General features: G+C 49.5%; 1 protein-coding gene across 6 annotated transcripts in view; it reads right to left on the bottom strand.

Annotated features, from left to right (window-relative positions):
- The window catches only part of PARP6 (poly(ADP-ribose) polymerase family member 6), a 46,852-nt gene continuing 26,246 nt past the window's right edge, over nt 1–20,606 (bottom strand). For 2 of the 6 annotated variants that reach the window (XM_033167621.1, XM_033167618.1), the window contains exons 11-23: nt 19,907–20,002; nt 18,643–18,735; nt 16,500–16,625; nt 16,120–16,185; nt 13,757–13,824; nt 12,003–12,051; nt 10,302–10,414; nt 7,580–7,652; nt 4,445–4,514; nt 3,231–3,310; nt 2,639–2,702; nt 652–736; nt 1–459 (exon numbers count right to left, since the gene is read on the bottom strand). In XM_033167621.1, the coding sequence (XP_033023512.1) occupies nt 357–459; nt 652–736; nt 2,639–2,702; nt 3,231–3,310; nt 4,445–4,514; nt 7,580–7,652; nt 10,302–10,414; nt 12,003–12,051; nt 13,757–13,824; nt 16,120–16,185; nt 16,500–16,625; nt 18,643–18,735; nt 19,907–20,002 (1,086 nt within the window). In that variant the 3' untranslated portion in view covers nt 1–356. Of the gene's footprint in view, nt 460–651; nt 737–2,638; nt 2,703–3,230; nt 3,311–4,444; nt 4,515–7,579; nt 7,653–10,301; nt 10,415–12,002; nt 12,052–13,756; nt 13,825–16,119; nt 16,186–16,499; nt 16,626–18,642; nt 18,736–19,906; nt 20,003–20,606 lie in introns of those variants that run through there. The other 4 variants (XM_033167622.1, XM_033167620.1, XR_004427776.1 and 1 more) reach the window with 3 other exon arrangements.

Below are 20,606 nucleotides of genomic sequence, written 5' to 3'. Positions count from 1 at the left end.
TTTTTTGCTTGTTTTCATTGTTAAAAATGTTGTCACTGTAAACGTGGGAGCGCAAAGTCAGCCACCCCAACTGTCCTTGGGATTTGGTCCAAGTCCCCCCCCATTGGAGAGTCTCTCTGTATATTCTAGGTGCAGGCTGGGTAGATCCGCTTCCACCCTTCCAGGGGCGCTCCAGGGGCCTCTGCTGCCCAGAAATGATGCTGGTTGCCCCTTTGCCCCCTCCTGTGGATCCAGGTCTCCATCCAGCCTGGGTTATCATCACTTCGTTGGCAGCCTCTGACCTCTGGCTCCCTTCTACCCATGGAGGGGCAGGGGCAACATTGGCACAAGCTAAAGGAACGGGGTCCTCCACCCCTTCAATTTGTATAGACCTGAGTGCCAATCACACGCATTATCTCCTTTTGGATTTTGGGGTCCTGAGTATTGATGTTGGCGTCTCCAACTTGGCCGTCTTCATACCTGTGAGGGAGACAGAAACTGTTTCAGAAATTGCCTTCTTCCACCATACCTTTCAAGACGGTGCAGGGCTATTGCCAATCCCAGTGGGTGAAAGCTGGCACTGCCCAAGACTACAGCATTGGCATTGCCATCTCCCTATTCTGCAAAACAGAACAGCTTCCCTTCCCCTACCCAGGAAATGTGATCACTCACACGAAGAAAAAGCGAGTGCAGACGTGGTCCGACACTGGACACACCCAGATGTTGCCGTGCTTCTGGAGATCCTTTGACGTGATCACTGCAAATGAGAAAGGCATTGGTCTCCTCATGATCAGCACACAACACACAAGGCCTGCCAATATCGTCCACTAACCAGGATGATCAGGTACTTTGGCGCCAGAAACCCTGGATATTGCCTCCGACTGGCCCACTTATGCAGTTATGGACAGGGGAGGGAAGGGCAGTGAATAGCATCAATCCTCTTGCTTGTGACATAGTAGAATGGAGGACCATCCAATGAAACAGACTGTCAAAGGTTTCAGGATAAAAAATGCATAATTTCACTGATGGAATTCACTGGTAACAGGTACCAGATTAGGTGCCTTCAAGACAAACCAGAGATGGGGTACCCATGGCTCTCCAGATATTGTTGGACTACAAATCCCATTGTCCCTGACTCTTGCCCATGATGGCTGGGGATAATGGGAGTTGGAATCCAACAACATTTAGAGGGATTAGAAAAAAAAACAACAATGGAGTGGAAGGAGTTAATTAGCTAACCTGTATATATTTACCTGGATGTATTGTTAGTCCAGAAGTATAAAAGAACTTTTTAAGCTTTTCTGTATGAAACATCTCTGTAAAAGCTGTGAACTTTGATCTGCAAGCTTTGCCTTACTAAGTGTCTGGAGATAACACAGAGAGTAACTGTCCTTGTACAGAGAGGAACTGTTGCCTAGGTCAGAGATAGGGTGGCCTTGCTGGAGTGCGCATGAACCAACTCAGGGCTAAATGTCCTTTTGCCTTATATGTCCTTTTGCCTTATATGTACAACAGGAAATGTTCCTTAAATGGACAAGGATGTACAAGAGGCAGAGCCAGAGAACTGTCTATAAGAACTGTCTGAAAATTGACTTTTTTGTACTTGCTTAGCTGTCTGAACACAGCAGGTACCTCTGCATGCAGAAAATAAATCTTTCTCTCTCTGAAGCCAGTAGCCTCAGGTGTCTTTCTGCTCCCATGTTTTCTCACTGGGCGCAACCATGGGAACCCGTAGGGGCAAATAAGGCTCCAGGAGGATGGCAATATCAACAGCTATTGGCCCTGAAAATTATAAACATGTAATCTCAAAGTTCAGAGAAGGATGCTTCTGAATAAAAAATGTTGGGAGTCAGTTATTTCCATTTTTTTCCTGCTTTTAATATTTCTTCCTTCCATGGGGCCTTAAGGTTCACGTACATCAGGTGTAAAGAGCCTTCCGGGCCCCCCCCCCCGCCCTCCAAGGTTGCCGAACTGCAACTCCCATCATCCCTAACTATGGGTCATTCTTGGTGGGGCTGATGGGTGTTGATTTGCAGCAACATCTCGAGGGCAAAGGTTCCCCTTATCTGATGTACATGCACATAGATGCGCATGAGAGACAGGCCAGACCCTGAACAACTCTAGCAAGTCATGCTAACAGAATATTGTCATTTCCAGGAGGCAAAAAAAAAAAAACCCCAGACACCAATGAGTCTGATTCTTATCCTATACATTGTCATCCCTGTTTGCTATACCACTTCTGGAGCTTATTGCACAAAAAGAATGTTCCTCGTTTGTAGAGCAGGAACAAAGAACCTTGTGCTCTCCGGATGTTGCTAGACTCCCGCTCCCATCACTCCTCACTATTGGGCAAGCTCGCATTGGGCTGATGGGAGTTGAAGTCCAGAACCACTGCAGAGAACCAGATTGGGAAATGCTGTTCTAGGAGCATGGAAATGGTTGCTGTTGGAGACACTCTGCTGGACCTCTGGTGTGATCAGGCAAGATGAGCTTCAGGTTTCTCAGCCTTTCCCCGGCACACATTCCTTAAATTGGCATTTGTATGGGTGTGGTAACCTGCATTTGGGCTCAGGCAGGAGTCAGGAGAGATGTGGAGAGAAAGGAGCTCCAAGAGAGGGAGAGACATTGGCTGGCGTGCCTCTCTCGCCCCATTGCTCACCTTCACAAAGTGCGATGCAATTCAGATTGCGACTCTGCAAGAACCTGGACTGGATGGATCGAGTCTGCAAGCAAACCAGAGAGATCTAGTTACACAGACCAGAGGTGTGTGGTCTCTAGGGTCACCACATTCTTCCTGGAGCCGCATACCCCCATCGTGAGTGGAAACAGTTGCCAAAGTGGGCAGAGCAAATTGGATATGACTTCCACCTTACAACAGTCATGAAAAACTCAGAGGTTTCTACACACACAAAAACACAGGCCATTTCTCTCTTCACCCTCCCAGGCAAGCAGGAGTTGTCACCACAGTTCAATGGCATATTTCAGCCAGGCAAAAGCACTCAAGGAGGGCAGGGCTTATGAAAAGACATGTGGCCTAGGGAGAGTCCCAGTGTCCGAACAAAAAGGCCTGGAGGGCCCCATGGACTAGAGCAGGGGTTCCCAACCAAACTCCTGCCTCTGGACCACCGGTGGTCCGCAATATTCGTTCAGGTGGTTAGACTTTCCTCTGCTCCTATCTCCAAAGCATATTGCTGGGGGGGGGGGTTAGGGGAGAAAGCTTAGTGTTTTGTGCAGAATAAGCAGGTGGTTACCTGGGGGATGGTGTTCATTCGGTTATACCTCTGCACCAGCTCATCCTTGGAGGGCATCCTGTGCTGGCCTTTCCCCATCCCTGCATTGACAATAAAGAGAGTAAGAACAGCAACCCACAGGGTGCCAGGACCGGCTGCTTGTGTGAGCGAGGAATTCTGCCAGTTGCTGGTGCGGTCTGTGCAGGGAGGGTGGTGCAAAGGAGCCCAGAGACACAAACAATGGCCCATGATCTCCAAAGATGTAGCAATGAGAAGACAGACATTCGGCCCTTATCCAGTGAGGTCTATGCTGATTGGGAGAAGCTCTCCAGGAGTCTTCATCTGCACAGCTTCCCAATGTGCTTCAGTCCTGTATACCTGAAGGAGCGTCTCCACCCCCATCGTTCAGCCCGGACACTGAGATCCAGCGCCAAGGGCCTTCTGGCGGTTCCCTCACTGCAAGAAGCAAAGCTACAGGGAACCAGACAGAGGGCATTCTCGGTAGTGGCGCCCGCCCTGTGGAACGCCCTCCCATCAGGGGTCAGAGAGATAAACAACTACCTGTCATTTAGAAAATACCTGAAGGCAGCCCTGTTTAGGGAAGTTTTTAATTTGTGACTTTGTATTGTATTTTAGTATTTGTTGGAGGCCGCCCAGAGTGGCCGGGGAGACCCGGCCAGATGGGCGGGGTATAAATAATAAATTATTATTATTATTATTATTATTATTATTATTATTATTATTATTATTAGTGCTTTAACTGGAGAGCCTGGGAACTGAACCCAGGAACTACGGCATAAGGATCTACCACCGAGCTACAGTCTCAGCTCAAGTAGCAAGCTCATCAGCATCAACAGAAGCTCACACCATCCACTTGTGCCTTCCATTGAGTTTGGGTGCCCAGAGGAGAAACTAGGGAGATCGCCATCGAGGTCTATAACAATCCCAGCTCCAGGCAGCGGTTGGGCCTAGCTGAATCTCAAGACAATGTCTGCAAGGCTACATGAGTCCACGGCCAGGCTGGAAGTCAACACACATAGGCAGCCAATCTCTCTCTCCCCCCCCCCAACCGACCATCACCCTGAGAATTTTAAACTCCCCTGGAGCCCAGCATGTGGATGGAGAAACACACACAGCGGGGGTGGGGGGGAAGCGGCTCTTGGATGCACGGCAAGCATGTCTGCAGGACGAAAGGGTGCACTGACAGATGGAAGGGGACAAAGAGAGCCGCTTACCTGAATATCCAAAGGAAATACTGGAGATGGGGCTCAAATAGATGCCTTTGCCATAGGCTGCTCCATGCAGCTTGCAGGAAAACACCAATGTGAGCCAAAAATAATTTGGGGGGAAAGTGTGTAGGCCAGGGAAGGGGGCGCGGCACGGTGCGAGCATCAGCAAACCCTGGGGACTGACTGTCCTTCCGGAACATTTGGCTTCCCCTTAAGGATGTACAAAGGATCTGCTGGATCAGGCCAAAGGCCCACGTGGCCCAGCATCCTGTTCTCATAGTGGCCAAACACATGCCCCAACAGGACCTGAGTGCAACAGTAAGTGTCCCCACTGGCTATCACCATCCACTGGTATTCAGCCTGCCTTGGATGGCAGAGGTATTCAACTGTGCCACCAGGGCAGGATTTGGGGACAGACAGTAGGGGTGCCTCACACCATCACCCTGTGCATCCGGACTCGCTTCACACGTTTGGAAATAAGTGGCACACATTGTTCATCAAAGGGGGGGGGTGGCTCCCTTTGCCAGGCAGCTCCACTCAGTGCCACCTACTAATCACAGATGTGCATACAAGCCTAACAACAGGAGACTGGTGTTTCCTTAAGCAGAAGAATATATGTTTTGCTTTGAAAACAGAGAGGACCAGGACCCGGGGAGGGGGGGTAGCCCCTGACTCCAGCTGAGATGGGGAGCTATTAATGCCATCTGCTGAGAGGAACAGGAGGCGGCGGCAGGAGCACCTGGTGGTCCCCAGCCAGCACATAGGAGCACTGGGAGCTGCTTAACACAAAGTCAGACCATTGGTCTTTCTAGCCAGCGATGACTTGCGGCAGGCGTAAGGCAGGAGGGCAACAGCAGGTGGCGCTAGAACCAATGACAGGCAGAGCCAAGTAGTCTTCTCCTCCCAGATGAGTTTGACAAGGGCCACACTGAGACAAACCGTCCAGCAGTGCCACCTCCTCGACAGGTAATAAGGCAGCTGGCAGGTAGGGGCTGACTGGGGCAGTTGGTGGGGCAGTGCCCCATTTGCCCTGCTGGACCAGTTTCCAGTGCATCTAACTCAATACTATCTGCACTGACCGGCAGTGGCTCTCCAGGGCTTCCAACAGCAGACATTCCCAGCTCTTTCTGGGGATGTTGGGGATTGACCCTGCATCCTTTCGCATGCAAAACAGATGCTCTACCACCAAGTTATGGCCCTGCCTCCCCCACCCCAAATTTGATGGCACCACCTCCCAGGAGAGAGTGTGATACCATTGTTTAATCCTACAGACAGCACCCGGTATTTCCAGATCTATATTATTATGACAGCAATATCGCCCACTTAAACATTTCTGATATTAGAGTGTTGGACTCGGACTGCAGAGAGCCGGGTTCAAATCTCCACGTAGACAAAAAGGTCGCTGGGTGACTTTTGAGCCAATCATTCTCTCTCAGCCTAACCTACCTCACAGGGCTGTTGTGAGGACCTGCAGGGTAGGGGTGTATGCCACCTTGAGCCGACTGGAGGAAAGGCAGGAGGGGGGGGGACTTTAAAAGGCCAGGCTCTGTTATTGCAAATTGCTTTGCAGCTGAAAAGAAGTATACAAATACTGACAAAGAAATGCAGAAGTTGGAGGGCGGTTTTTGGAAGAGTTCCCAGTAGAGATGCAGAGTGGCTGGCCAGTGTTGGATGGCTGAATCCTCAAAGAAGCAATTCTGGCCTTCAGAGATGCCCTGCTGTTGCTTGTTCCCACAAGCCCACAGCAGCGCAAATATGGCAAGATGGCAGCCGGGTGCAACCATGCGCTGCCCAACTAACCCCACTGAGTGGATCAGAGTCTTGGGATCTGCCTGAGCAGTACAGGGAGGGAGGACTATACCCAAGGTGCGCTACATCTCCCAGGCTGACCAAGTGGCAGTTTGTGCCCTTTGGGCAGGGGCAGCCAATCTCATTTCGCCACCGGAAGTGAAATGGGAAGGCCCTGCCCCACCGCCAAAGCCCATCCTCCGGGTCATGAGAAATCACATGAGATGTAGCAGAGCCCTCACAAGATTTCATGGATAGCATGGGATCTTGCTAGATTTCGGTGGCAGAGGCCGCGGGGCAGGATGCCTGCAGGGGTGCTGCCTCTTTGGTTCTGCTGCCCGAGGTGGTTGCCACAGCCTGCCTCCTGGGTGGGCCGGACCTGCCCAAGAGGAGATGGAACCAGAGCCATTGGCAGGAGCAGCCAACTAATTCTAGTTTTGTCCCCATCCTCCTCCTTGCAGAGTTGTAAAAGGGGGAAACACTGAGGCAAAGGAGCAGGCAGCTCGCTGTCATGGCCACTGTGGCAGAATAATGCCTGCTGATGATTCAGGTTCATCATGGGCTAACCTATCACTCCCATGTTAGGTAGGTGTTCCCTGGGAGGCGGAGCTAGTTGGCATTCTAAAAGGAGGGGGAACAACCGTTAAAAGGCAGTTGGGGGTTTTGGCAGTTGGGGGTGGAGGATTAGAGAGAGAAAATGCGAGGTTAGGCTTTGGGGAATGGGAGGAAAGGTCATTACCATTGCTAAAGGGATGCAGGAAATATTATAACAAAGCTGAATTACATGAGAAGAAGATTTGTACCAGTAATAACCCGAGACATCCATGTTTTCAAGTTACCTAATAAAGTTAAATGTGCTTAAACGTTCGCTGACTGTGGCAGTGTATCAATACCTTAAGAGGTGTGACTAAGAGGAGAGAACAAAGCTTTCCTGAGGAAGAGGAAACTGTTTGCTTCTTCTCCTGTCATACAGAGGGCTGGACAGTGAAGCCAAGTGTGCCACGTAGTTGCCTAAAGTGAAGGCAAACTGCAGTAGTTGGGAACCCTGGTAGGGAGATCCCATAGGTGGCAAAAGGTTTTCAAATGTAGAGCCCTGAGGTACCCCAGAGACAACTCCCATATGAACACTGAAGGATTCATCCTAGTTGTCAGTGAAACTTAGGGAGAGTCGCTGTTGGGGAAGTATTGAACGGGAGGGAATAGGATCCCTCACAGCCACCTCCTGGACAGGTTGTAAGGAAAATGCCCCCAGGTGGGGGCTGGTTGAGGGATGACGAAGGTTGGTGGGGTGTCTCCGCTGGTTGGCGCTCTTCTAGCTATGGGGAGTAGCAGGGGTCTGTGGAAGTCGCTTACCTGCAGTTTGGTGTAGGATGCATTGACCAGCCCGTTGCGCAGAATGGAGTGCCAGTTCTCAATGTGAGAGCCACTGCAGGGGGAGAAAGAAATGGTTCAGCTCGCCAGCACTTGGCTTTACCCCAGGCCAACACACACAATAAAATTTTTTTAAAAATGGTGGCACGTTTATTCCATTCCCTAGAGCTTGTGCATCCACAGGAATGTCCCCTGCCTCTGGACAGCTTTATATCCAGACCGTATTTTATTTTTTTAAAAAAAACTATTCATATTTGGAGCTGGCGGTGGGATAGAAACTCAGCTATGCAAGCAATAAAGGAGTTTGCTGGTGCCTAGGGTTGGTTCCGCACAGTGCTAAGTTAAAAGCCACTGAGCAAAATCCTTGTTCCACTGGCAAAATGTTTTGTATCAGATGAACAGATGTATTGCTGTAGTTTTAACATTCGTTTGTGAACTGCCCAGAGTGGCTGGGGAAACTCAGCCAGATGGGCGGGGTACAAATAAATTATTATTATTATTATTATTATTATTATTATTATTATTATTATTATTATTATGAACACTGTTGCCTAAGGGAATGCATAAATAGGTCTCTGGTAACTCTGTTGTATAATAGGCTGTGTGGTCTGTTTGACAACTTGCTTCCACAATTGGACAAGGAAACCCTTGCACTAGGGAGGGAGAATGCTGGAGACAGCCCTTAAACTTTCCTTATTGCACACACTTTATCCTCTTCAAATCAGTAATATTTTCACTTTCTCTGCTGAAATGCAGGGTCTGCGCAATTGCACTGGTGCATATCCCCAGCAAATCTCATGCTAGAAAGCAGCAGAATGAAATCGCAGGGTGCCTTGCAGAATAGGTGCAATGGGCAGCAGTTATAGACATTGCCTGGAAGAACATTGTGCAGCTAAGGAGGTCTGGGCTGGTAAGCAGGGGCGTCGTAGGGGAGGGGCGGTGGGGGCGGTACGCCCCCAGTGACAGGGTGATAAGCGGTGCGTGGGGGTGACAAGCGGCGGCCCCTCCTGCCACTCCCCACGCACCACCGGTCACCCCGGGAGCAGCAGCGCTGCACAGACGGGGTGCTCGCTCGGCCGAGCGAGCACCCCGTCTGTGCAGCGCTGCTGCTCCCGGGGTGACCGGTGGTGCGTGGGGAGTGGCAGGAGGGGCCGCCGCTTGTCACCCCCACGCACCGCCGCTCGCTCCGTTGCCATGGGAGCAGCAGCGCACAATGCTCCTGGGGCGACGGACGAACGGCGGCCAAGCGGGCGGGGAAGTGAAGCCAGCGCTTGAACGCGCCACTTCGTTTCCTTTTTTTCTCCCCTTTCGGCGCTGGCTGGGCTGTGTAGTCGCAGCCCAGCCAACGGCGAAAGAAGCAGCCGAAAGGGGCGAAAAAAGGAAGCAAAGCGGCGCGTTTAAGCGCCGGCTTTGCTCCCCCCCCTTTCCCTTTCGGCTTCTTTCGGCGCTGGCTGGGCTGCAGAGTCACAGCCCAGCTAGCGCTGAAAGAGGAAGCGGGCGGGGAAGCAAAGCCGGCGCTTAAACGCGCCGCTTTGCTTCCTTTTTTCTCCCCTTTCGGGGCTGGCTGGGCTGTGACTCTGCAGCCCAGCCAGCGCCGAAAGAGGCGAAAAAAAGGAAGCAAAGCGGCGCGTTTAAGCACTGGCTTTGCTCCCCCCTTTCCCTTTTGGCTTCTTTCGGCGCCGAAAGGGGAGAAAAAAAGGAAGCAAAGCGGCGCGTTTAAGCGCCCGCTTTGCTCCCCCCCCCTTCCCCGCCGAAAGAGAAAGCGGGCAGGGTCCAGGGAAGCAAAGCCGGCGCTTAAACGCGCCGCTTCACTTCCTTTTTTTCTCCCCTTTCGGCGCTGAAAGAAGCCGAAAGGGAAGGGGGGCGTGGCGTCGCGCTGGGGGCCTGGCGTTGCGCTGTGAACGTGCGTCATGACGCACGCACACGTCACGATGCCCCGCCCCCAGGGGTGCCACTTGGCTTCCCGCCCCGGGCGGCCAAGGGGCTAGGAACGCCCCTGCTGGTAAGTGCCTGGATGAGACCCCAAGGACAACCTAGAGACCCCAAGGACAACCTAGAGACCCCAAGGACAACCTAGAGTCCCTTGTTGTAGAAAAGGGTGGATATTCAATATAATCCCAGAGACCCACTTTCCCTAACTTGGTGCCCTCCAGGTGATTTTAACAACAACTCTCGTCCCTGACTATTGGCCATGTTGGCTGAGGCTGATGGAAGTTGTGGTCTGTCAACATCTTGAAGACACCAGGTTGACAAAGGGCAATAGCAAACTTGTTATCTTGGGATGAATCTTTATGCATTGATATGCAAGAGGGAGATATCCGCAAGTCTGGGGGAATTCCTTATGGCAGAAGCAAAGGGCAAACCCATCCCCCCCCCATCCTGGATATGAGGCTTTGGGCAGTGGCCACAGAATGCTGAGTATTCTGGAGAAAGAAAATGGAAAGCTGGGGGTTGGGGAAGGAACGGAGTATCCTGAGAAAGGGCTGGCCAGCCACGAACATGCCACACCGCAACATTCTTATTTTTTGCACTTTCCGCTTGTAAGTGTTATAATTCCCTGTCAGCATATATTATTTTTAAAGGTTCCAGCAGTGATTTGAAGATAAGCGGGACAAAGGCCAAGAAACACTCTATCAAGGAACGACAAGCTTTTAGCCTGAGGGAAATAAAACAAAACAAAAAACAGCGGGGTGTCCAAACTTACTGGAAGGCAAAAGTGCTGCCATAGAGCTTCTTGGCTGTTCGGAAGCGGGCTTCCTTGGCAGGGGGGCTGCTCAGGAGGAGGAACTGGTGAGAGGTGTGCATAAATTTCAGCTGCTACCAAGGGAAACAGACCCACAGGAAACGGAGAGGGGCAGCCAGGAGAAGGAACAAAGGCAGAAGGAGAGAAAGAGAGAGAGAGAGAGAGAGAGAGAGAGAGAGAGAGAGAGAGAGAGAGAGAGAGAGGGCCATCATGCAAGGAAGTTTATTCCTCCCCCTCCAGAACCAACTGCCTGCCTTTCCCTATTATTATCTTCATTTTCAAATGCCCCATAACTTAGAAAACTAGCCTTCATGCCCTGAGTATCTGCTAATTATACAGGGTACCCAGGCAGTGGCATATCGTGGGTGGGGGAAAACAGGGGCACCTGTGGAGGAACAGGGGTGCAAAGGGAGCGGACCGCCCCCGGCACCACTATTCCGATAGGGTGCCATCGCAGCAGCCCCCCTGGACACACGCCGCACACCCACCCATCCCACACGCCAGGCCCCCACAAGCGACGCGTCATGCCCCAAGAATGCATGCCCCGCCCTCACAGGCAGCGTGCCACGCCCCCGGGATGCACACCACGCCCCTGCAGGCGGTGTACCACGCCCCCGGGATGCACGCCATGTCCCCGGGGGGGCGTCATCCACACCTCCGCCTGCTCTCCACCCCCAGTAGCAGAGCATGCAGCTTCGCCACTGCACAGGGGCAGTTCCCCCGGGTGCAAAATTCTAAGGGTACAACATTTCCGCTCTTCAATTATCCGAGGCCTCGAAGCCAGCTGAGCTGCACCCCAGAAATCGCTTCGGCAGCCCCCATGGCTGGGACGGCAGAAGGCAGACTCCAGTAGCCAACGGCAAGGCAGAAGGAATAGGAACTGACCTTGTGCATCTAAGCAAGGGCCCATAACAGCAGCAGCAGCTGCCAATTGGGCTCAGGGTGGGGACAGAACAAAGCTGGGGAGCAGTAGGTGGGAAGAAGAGACTCGCAAGGTGGACCTTGCCCACTGATTCATAGAACCATAGAATCATAGAGTTGGAAGAGACCACAAGGGCCATGCAGTCCAACCCCCTGCCAAGCAGGAAACATCATCAAAGCATTTCTGACAGATGCCTGTCAAGCCTTTGTGTCTCTCTCATTCATTTTGTGTCTCTCTCATTCTGTCCTCCCCACTTTGCACTTACATAAAACGAGGGAGGGAGGGAGAGAGCATGGCCGGCGACTGTGGCAGTGACCGTGAGAGCTGAGGCAGCGCTTCTCCCGCTCAAAACTGCCGTCCCAAAGAGACGGAAGAGGCTGAGGAGGCGCCCAGCCAGTTAGCACAGAAGCAGTTGCCCCCTCAGCCCCTTTGGAGGGGGGAGTTACTGGACTGGGTGGGAGTTGAGGGGAGAGAGAAGTCGCTCAACACCCTCTTTCCCTGGTGAGGGGAGCCAAGTCGGAAGGGACACTGAGAATCATCTAGTCCAACCCCTGCAGTGCAATAATATGCAGCTGTCCCATCCGGGGCTTGAACCGGCAACCTTGGTGTCATCAGCAACCCCCTCTAACCAACTGAGCTATCCTAGAGATTAAGCCTTATATGTGCTCCTGAGCTATGGCCCCTCCCCACAATGTCACACCTTGTGGGTGGGACGGCTGAATGGAGGAGTGGTCACTTACCCTGCTGAGAGGTAGCTTGACGATGTGAGACCTGTTGCTGGAGATTATCCTAGGGAGGACACAGAACCTGTTAGTATGCCGGCGAAAGCATGCTCACTCTGCCATTGGTCAATCTGAAGGCCAGATGAGAAGACCGCAGCCTACGCCACTGTTGCAGCTTCATGCCATGCGCTCCAGTGGAGCAGCCTATCAGCACATCCACATCTGGGGAGGCCTGTGGTGTGATGGGCAGTTAGGCAGAAAGACCTCCCAAGCAGGCAGCTACACGATCTGATGCTGTGAAACCCTTTAGGACTAGGCAAAGAGATTAGGCAACCACTTTGCAATCTAGGGCATCCCTCAGCACCCCAGAGGTCAAGATTTTCTGAGCTATAACTCCAAGCAATCTTGCTTAGGATCTCACAGCCGTTTGGGACCAAGGTCTATTCTCCACTCGCTATCCATTCCTGCACTTCTATCCCTTTTGAAACAGAACGCAAGGTAGTGGAGCCCGCCCTGTGGAACGCCCTCCCAACAGATGTCTAGGAAATAAAGAACTATCTGACTTTTGGAAGACATCTGAAGGCAGCCCTGTTTAGGGAATTTTTTAATGTCTGATGTTTTATTGTATTTTTAATATTTTGTTGGAAGTCGCCCAAATTGGCTGAGGAAACCCAGCCAGATGGGCGGGAAATATAAATGAATGAATGAATAAATAAATAAATATTATTATTATTATTTAAATTGTGCAAACATTTTTTGCTATTGCAATTCTGCTCACGTTTCATTTAAGTTTTGACACTTTTTTTACTTTTTGAAAAACTGTAATTATAGGAATTGCTTTTTTAAAATTTCAAAAAGTGGGGAGGGATTTCAGAAAGCCAATTTTTAATGGGGTGCAGTTAAAAACAACAGGCTTGCTTTGGATCTCATAGCTACTGGGGATGACAATCTACCAGGTAGCAATGAAACAGCCTTATGCCCTGTCAGACCATTGGTTCCATCTAGCTCAATACTGTCTACACTGACTGGCAGCAGCTCTCCAGTGTTCCAGGCAAGGGACCCTCCTAGCCCTCCCTGGGGATGCCAGGGATTGAACCTGGGACCCAGCCAATGAGCTATGGCTCTTGCCTATGCTCCAGTCACTCACTGTACCATGTGTTGTTTTTCTTTCCCCTGGCACTGGGCAACATCTGCACAACAATCCCCCTTCTTGTTTCTGTCTTCCAGAGGGCAGTCGTTGCAGCCTGGCATTGTTGTGGGGGCAGAGGTGGTTTTAGCGGAGCGTGACCAGTTTGGTCACACTGGGTGCCAAGCCAAGAGGGAGCCACAGGGCAGCTACAACTATGTTGTAGACTAGGAGGAAAGGAGCAGGGAGGGGGTACCGCTGAAACGTGAGACCCCAGGGTCCGCCACTGGTGGGGGAAAGGGCAGGAGGCATCAGGAATCTTCTGCCCTGGGCAAGGAGCTTTGCACGTTCTGGGTGGAATTGGAAGCCCATCAGCTTTGTTTCTGGGCTGCTAGGAGGCAGGGCTTCTTAGGCAGATCAGAGAGACGACTTTGGTAGCCTGGTCTGCTCCGGGAGCACAAAAGCAGCACCCGCCCAGCCTTCTCCACTGAAGTCCGCAGTAGATACATGCCCATTGCTTATGCCAAGCCTATGGCATTGTGATCAATAAAACTGTGGCCTGCTTTGATCCCACTTAGATTGTGTCTGTCTTCCCGCCCGCCCAGTCGCACTGTGCCCAGGTCCACAATGTCTCCTGCTTCTTTACCATTGCAGGAGAGGATGGGCCAGAGGGTCCAGCTTGTCCATTTGTTTCTTGATCTCCAGGTAGGAACCCTGTGGAGAAAGGGCAGCAGGAGCAGTTGCAGCAGGGTTATAGTCAGTGCCGGATTTACGTATAAGCTAAACAAGCTACAGCTTATGGCCCCACTCTCTTGGGGCCCCCCAAAAAAATTTAAAGGGAAAAAGAATGGATGTACATTTCCAAAATATAAGATAAAAAACAAATAAAATAAAACCTACATACAGCGACAGTGTTTAGTGTTGTGTAGGCTCCTATTTGTTATGTGCAAATGGTTTAGATGCCTATTAGGTCCATAAATTACCATATAACATATAGTCAACACAAAAAAGACACTTTGTTGTTGTCAAAGGACAGCTGGACCTATAAAGGGCCCCATTACCTTCAGTAGCTTAGGGCCTCATCAAACCTATATCCGGCCCTGGTTATAATCACAAACAGAACATCTCGCCCAGAGCTAGGAATTCACACCAATGATTACTTAAAAGGCCCTGATAGGAAGGGTGATGTGGCTTGAAATTGGTTTTCCTGGAACATAGAAGTTCTGTTTTTTTTAACGCTTTCTCTGTCTTTGCCTTTGCCAACTCCCAGTTTCTCTTATGCATTTGCCTTGCATACCCCAAAATTCTGTAGGCAGATATTTTTCCAGGACCCAACTTTTTCTCTTGAAAGGCTTCCCCAAACCTTACATTTTCTCGACGGTTCACTCCCATCCATTCCACCTTCATAATACCATTTTGTCAGCACCATTTTGTTGTTTATTCTCATTCGCTACATGATCCAGCCAATCAAGGTTCACAGCCAGTGTGATAACATCATGGCATCACACAGCCAAGTCAGAGCTGGCTCCGGAACCAAATCACAAAGTCAAATCAGAGTGGCGGTGATGTTTCTTGCCTTCACTCTGAGTAGACAAGCCGTTTCGCTCCGTTACAAAACCTCACACACTCAAACGTAGGCTTGGGGCAGAGATTTCTATGCTTTGCTTTACAAGTTTTCTAGGCGTTCAAGCATCCCTGCCTAGTGATGGTCTTAAGCCACTTCAGACGCAAAGGGGGGGAGGGGCAGACAAGATGAAGAAAAGGCCTAAATGATATCGAGCGTCAGAACAATAAGGAAATTTTGCCCATAGTATGACTATTTTCCACCTTCCCATTTCGACTCTCTGGCACCCTATCTGCATAACCTAGCAATTCCAAAATATAGACGCGCTTTTACTCTCGGAAGATTGAATGTATTGCCCTCGGCTGTAATAGAGGGACGATTCCAACAGATTCCACACGAAAAACGCTTATGTCCCTATGGAGATGGCAGTACTGAATCGGTGGCGCATGCCCTTTTGGCTTGCACTCTTTATAAAGACTTGAAGCAGGGGCGTTCCTAGCCCCTTGGCTGCCCGGGGCGGGAAGTCAAGAGGCACCCCTGGGGGTGGGGGCATCGCAGCGCGTGCGTGCGTGCGTCATGACGTCATGACGCACGCACACGCGGCGACGCCCCGCCCCCGGGGGATGCCGGGCGGGGGCTTTGGGAGCCTCTGCGGGCAGCAAAGAGTCCCGAAGCCGCAGCCTGGCACCCCTTTGTGCTACAGCAGTGGCTTCGGGACTCTTTGCTGCCCGCAGAGGCTCCCAAAGCCCCCGCCCAGGCCCCCTCAGGGGAGCGCAAGTGGGGCAGGGAGAGGGGCGGGTCAGCGAATAGGGGTGTCACCCCTCTTTGCTGGCCCGCCCCTCTCCTTGCCCCGGCTCCGCAAACCAGCCAGCGGCACGAAAAACCGCTGGAGGGCGGGGGCTATTTTCAGCGCTGCCAGGGCAGAGCCGCAGGGGCAGCCAGCGCAGGGGGTGACACCCCGACTCGCTGGCAGCCCCTGCGGCTCCACCCCGGCAGTGCCGAAAATAGCCTAAAAAGAATTTTTTAAAAAAAGTAAAAAAAAAAGCCAGCCCCCCCCCCCGATGTGTCACCCCCAGCAGGGGCGCTGCCCGCCCCCCCCCCCTGCGACACCCCTGACTTGAGGAATGAGATTATCACCCCTCTTTTATTGTCCATTCCGGGTCACCCAACCGCTGCCACAGTGTCCTTTCTCTTGGCAGATGAAGATGAGCAGGTGACAGACAGCAAAGGTTGCAAGGTTTTTAGCTGGGGCAATCGGAATAAGGTCCCCTATTTGACTATCGATTCCAAACCCTAAAATTTATTTTATATAATTGACTTTTTTATTTCTATTCTTTGTATACCGTATTGTTGTTTTATTGCTATGGCCGATGGCTGTCGCAAATAAAGATTCACTCATTCATTCAAGGGCAGAGAAGATGCAGAGAAGATTTGTCGGCACCTACTTGGGTCATTTCACGGATCGACATGACACTGTCCAGAGCCTTCTGCAGCCTCTCATAGTTCTTTTTCTGTGTGTCAGGAAAAAGAGAGAGAATATGCATCAGATACACAAATAGCTCTGCCCTGTTTCACTGGGCCCATTACCAGGAAGCCGCATGGCCTGAGTGTTGAGAAGGTCCGAATGAATGCAAAGCATGTTCCAGAGTTAACTATTCTCTGCCAGAGACAGTATTGCTTCTGAATACCAGTTGCTGGAGAGCACTGTTGCATGCAGTTACTGCTTGAAAGGCTTCCCTGTGGAGCCAGCCTCCATATACCATGGGTCTTAAGAATCCAGTCTTAAGAGTCCCTCGCAGCCCTGGGCCTGCTACCTTACACCAACCTTCGGATTGAAGGCAAGGGTCTTAGGGTCACTGGGGTCCACAACAGAGGGGTAAGGCTCAAAGATGATGCTCTTGCGCGGAGACTCCAGGGCGGCTCGGCACATCGCCACCAGCAGGTCCACTACCTGAAAGAGAGAAGGAACTGTAGAGGGCTTCTCCCAACACCTCGTCTCATCTCCATCCTGACTTGCCCAGACAGAGGCAACGGGGCATTGCTTAATTTTCATGAAAATAAACCGGATTCCTACAACCCAATAGGGCTGAGAAGCTTCCACTTGGGGATGGATAGCTTCTGAGGCCGCATTCCCAGGGAGGTGTTCCAATAAAGCTTTTCCACCCTTTTCAATGAGTGGCTAGGCGTACTCATCCATCGTGACAAAGGAGAGCTTTGATTCCATTCACATTTAAAGGCAAGTATATCCAGTTCACACTTTTCAAAGCAATATTTGAACTGAAGCACAGCTGTCCATCAAAATTTGCACTTCTCGGGCTTCTGTAATGCACTTCTTCAACCGGGTAATGTGTATTTTTTTAAAAAAAAACCATCTACAGTGGTACCTTGGTTTAAGAACAGCTTAGTTTATGAACAACTTGCTCCTAATAGCAAAAAATTGGAAGTCCCCAATTATACCGAAAAAAGAGGATTGGCAATTAAAATTGTTAACTTACTATAACTTGGCAACAAAATATGAAGAAGTAAAAGGAATAAGTGTAGTAGAAAGAGAGACCAATTGGAAATTACTTAAAGAATACTTTAAATTATACGTGGAAAGAGCCGACCTCTTGATGAAACATTAAAGATCCAAAAGGTCCAAAGGTGAGACAAAAATGGATCATGAATGGACAAAGACTATGCAGATAGACGTCAAAACGACTTACAAGCACAGATGGGTATGCTGAGAAGTAAAGGGAGGGGAGGGAGGGTAGAGCAGAGGGAGGGGGAGGGTTTTGTTTCTTCTTCTGACTTTGTATTGTTTTCTTTCTTTTTCTTTTTCTTTTCTTTTATAGCATACCTTGGATATGCACACTGTTGTTTTCTTTTTTTCAAGAATCTTATTTGTATTATCCCAAAATGAAATAAAGTTTATTAAAAAAAAAAAAAAACAACAACTTGGATTAAGAACGCTGCAAACCTGGAAGTGGGTTTTTTGGTTTGTGAACTTTGCCTTGGAATAAGAACATGTTCCGCTTCCTGTTGAGTGTGTTCCATTTGTAAATTGAGTCCCCTGCTGCTATGGGAAAGCATGCCTTGGTTTAAGAATGCTTTGGTTTAAGAACGGACTTCCAGAACCGATTAAGTAAACCAAGGTACCACTGTACTAGGATAAAGTGCATAATTTAAAGTATGCCTTAAAGGGCGTATCTTCATGAAAACAACATAGAAATCACTATGCCCCAGCTCTCTTGTAGCTGCCCAGTCAATTGTTGCTTCTGCTGCTGCTGCTTCTTCTTCTTCTTCTTCTTCTTCTTCTTCTTCTTCTTCTTCTTCTTCTTCTTCTTCTTCTATTGTTGTTGTTGTTGTTGTTGTTTTATTTATGATTCTCAATTTTATACATTTCAATAATTTTACAATCCTTTCAAAACTCTACTTCCTTCCCCCTCTTTCTGCGGTTCCTTAAATTTATTTTTAATGTTTTCTGCATATCCAAATTAACTTAATTTGCTCGTTTATCCGTCTACTTTAAATAGATACTCTCATAAAACTGCAGGTTATTGCAATAATCCTGCCAGTGTTCTTATCTGTTTAAAATTTATTTGTAAATATTCAATAAACCATTTCCATTCTTTTACCCAAAAAAAATTTCTGCATATTCCATAAATCCATTCTTCTTTTGCTGGGACTTCTTTCCATTTGGGGGCAAGTAACATTCTTGCCACTGTAGTCGCATACATGAATAAATTTCTATACAGTACAGAATCCTTGCTTCTTCAGTCAGTTTCCTAGATTGCAACGACACCATTAATTTTATTGCAGTCACACTTGCGTGGATGAAAGAGTGACACCAGAAGTACTCTGCATCAATAGAAGGAGAAGTTTCAAGAATCAGCCCTGGCTGTAGGCGAGCCCTCAATTATTGTTTGGTTCCCATTTCTGGCCCCAGACAGTCCCACCCTTCAAGCTCAGCATCCCAGCCCTTGTACCTCTGCTCCTGTGGCCACCTCTTCTGCAGCACCGGACATCACACCCAGAGTGTAGAAAGAGAAGACACACAGCTCCCGTGTGCACACAGCTGGCTGAAGAAAGGCAAAAATAAAAGATTACTAAAGCCGCAGAGCTAGTGAGAGAGAGAGGTGCCAAAGTCCCTCTGAATGCCAGGATAACACTCACTTGAGGCCACCACCGATGGCCAGGAGAGACCATAACTCTGCTTGCAGAAGGTCCCTGGTCCAAGAAGCTGCCCCGCTCTGCCCAATGGTAGGGCTGCCCCTGCCTCATGCTCCATTAACATGACCTCCAGAGCCTCCATTCTTTCTTTAACCAAGACAAATCAAGGACTACAGAACGCCCCCAGTTTTTCCAGCGTCCAATCAGCTCCCCCAACAAGAAATCCGATGGAAGGACCACAAAGTTTTTCAACTCTTGAGCTCAGGGATTTTATCTCCAGTGAACAAAACCTTTCCCACAATGACATTTCCCCTAGTTTGGATTTATATTCTCTTCTGAATATTTTATAATATTTTATGGAAATAAATCAGAGGGTTAGGGGTTTTTTTGGATTTTAATTAAGCATTATGTAAATATTGTTAAATACACAAAAACTGTTTTAAAGAGGTAGATTCTATATATCTTGGAAAGTTTTTGTTCACTGTACATTTGGAGAACTCTTAATATATCATAACCTAATTTTACCCGGTGGGTCCAGGAATCAAGGAGGAGGTTTTTGTCTATGTTTGGATGTGATTGGATGCCATTTCAAGTCCAGATGGTGGACTGCTCCATTCAAAACTGCACTGATTTAACCACTGGGTTTTTCTTCTTAGAATTCCTGAGCAATGCCAGGTATGAAGCTGCTAGTTAATTTTTATTTTGATCATTTTATTATGTGGACTTGATTTTATCGGTATTTCTTAGGACTACTACTTCTATATATATTGTTATATTTTTTAAAAAAATAAAAAATTTGTTGTTCAGTCATTCAGTCGTGTCCGACTCTTCGTGTCCCTATGGACCCAGAGCACGCCAGGCACACCTATCTTTCACTGCCTCCCGCAGTTTGGCCAATCAAATAAAATAAAATAAATACACTTATACTGGCAGAAAGAGAGAATATAGAGTTGGAAGGGACCTTGAGGAAAATTTTGTCCAACCCCCTGAAATTCAAGAGTCATTTGCCCAACGTGGGGCTCGAACCCACAACCCTGAGCTTAAGAGTCTCACACTCTACCGACTGAGAGAGAGCAGTACCTTCAGCATGGATCCATTCTGGAAGACGTGCTGTTCGTCACACACAACACAGTACTCATTCAGGGTAGGGATCCTCTGCTCGGCATACTTCATGATCTGAGTGAGAGAGGGGAGACCACATCTACATCAGACAAGGTGGACACTTCGACATGGCCAAACACAGAGGGATTCTATCACACCACACACGAGGAGGAGGCCAATTTGCATAAAATCTGCACACATGAATTTCTGTGGGCAGATGCAAATGTAGATAGAAATCAATCTACACAGAAATAGAACAAAAAAGAGAGAGACTGTGACCAAGTGCTGTAAGTCCAGGTGCTATTTCTACCTTCTTCGGTTTCTTCTTCTCTATGGAGGACTTGAACCAATCAGCCCTTCAGACAAATGACTGTCTTTGGACAGCCCTCTGTAAAATAGGACACAGGGCCACCTTCAGGTCAAAAGAAGGATTCCCTCTGCGGAATGGGGGCCACAGCTCATTACATAACAGGGCTGGCTCCCTCCTTCCTGAGAAAACGCCCCTGTGGGCAACTGGCCTGCCCCTGCCCTGTCACTGGTGTCTCACAGCGGCAGCTTCCGATGAGATCTTGTGGAACTCTCGCGAGATCTTGCGGAAAGCCAGTGTGGTGTAGTGCAGGGGTCAGCAAACTTTTTCAGCAGGCCACTGTCCCTCAGACCTTGTGGGGGGGCAGACTAT

This window comes from Lacerta agilis, chromosome 13 (assembly GCF_009819535.1).
Source record: "Lacerta agilis isolate rLacAgi1 chromosome 13, rLacAgi1.pri, whole genome shotgun sequence".
Classification (NCBI taxonomy): Eukaryota; Metazoa; Chordata; class Lepidosauria; order Squamata; family Lacertidae; genus Lacerta; species Lacerta agilis.
Note: the sequence above shows the minus strand (reverse complement) of the source record. Positions and strands in the feature narration are given on the sequence as shown.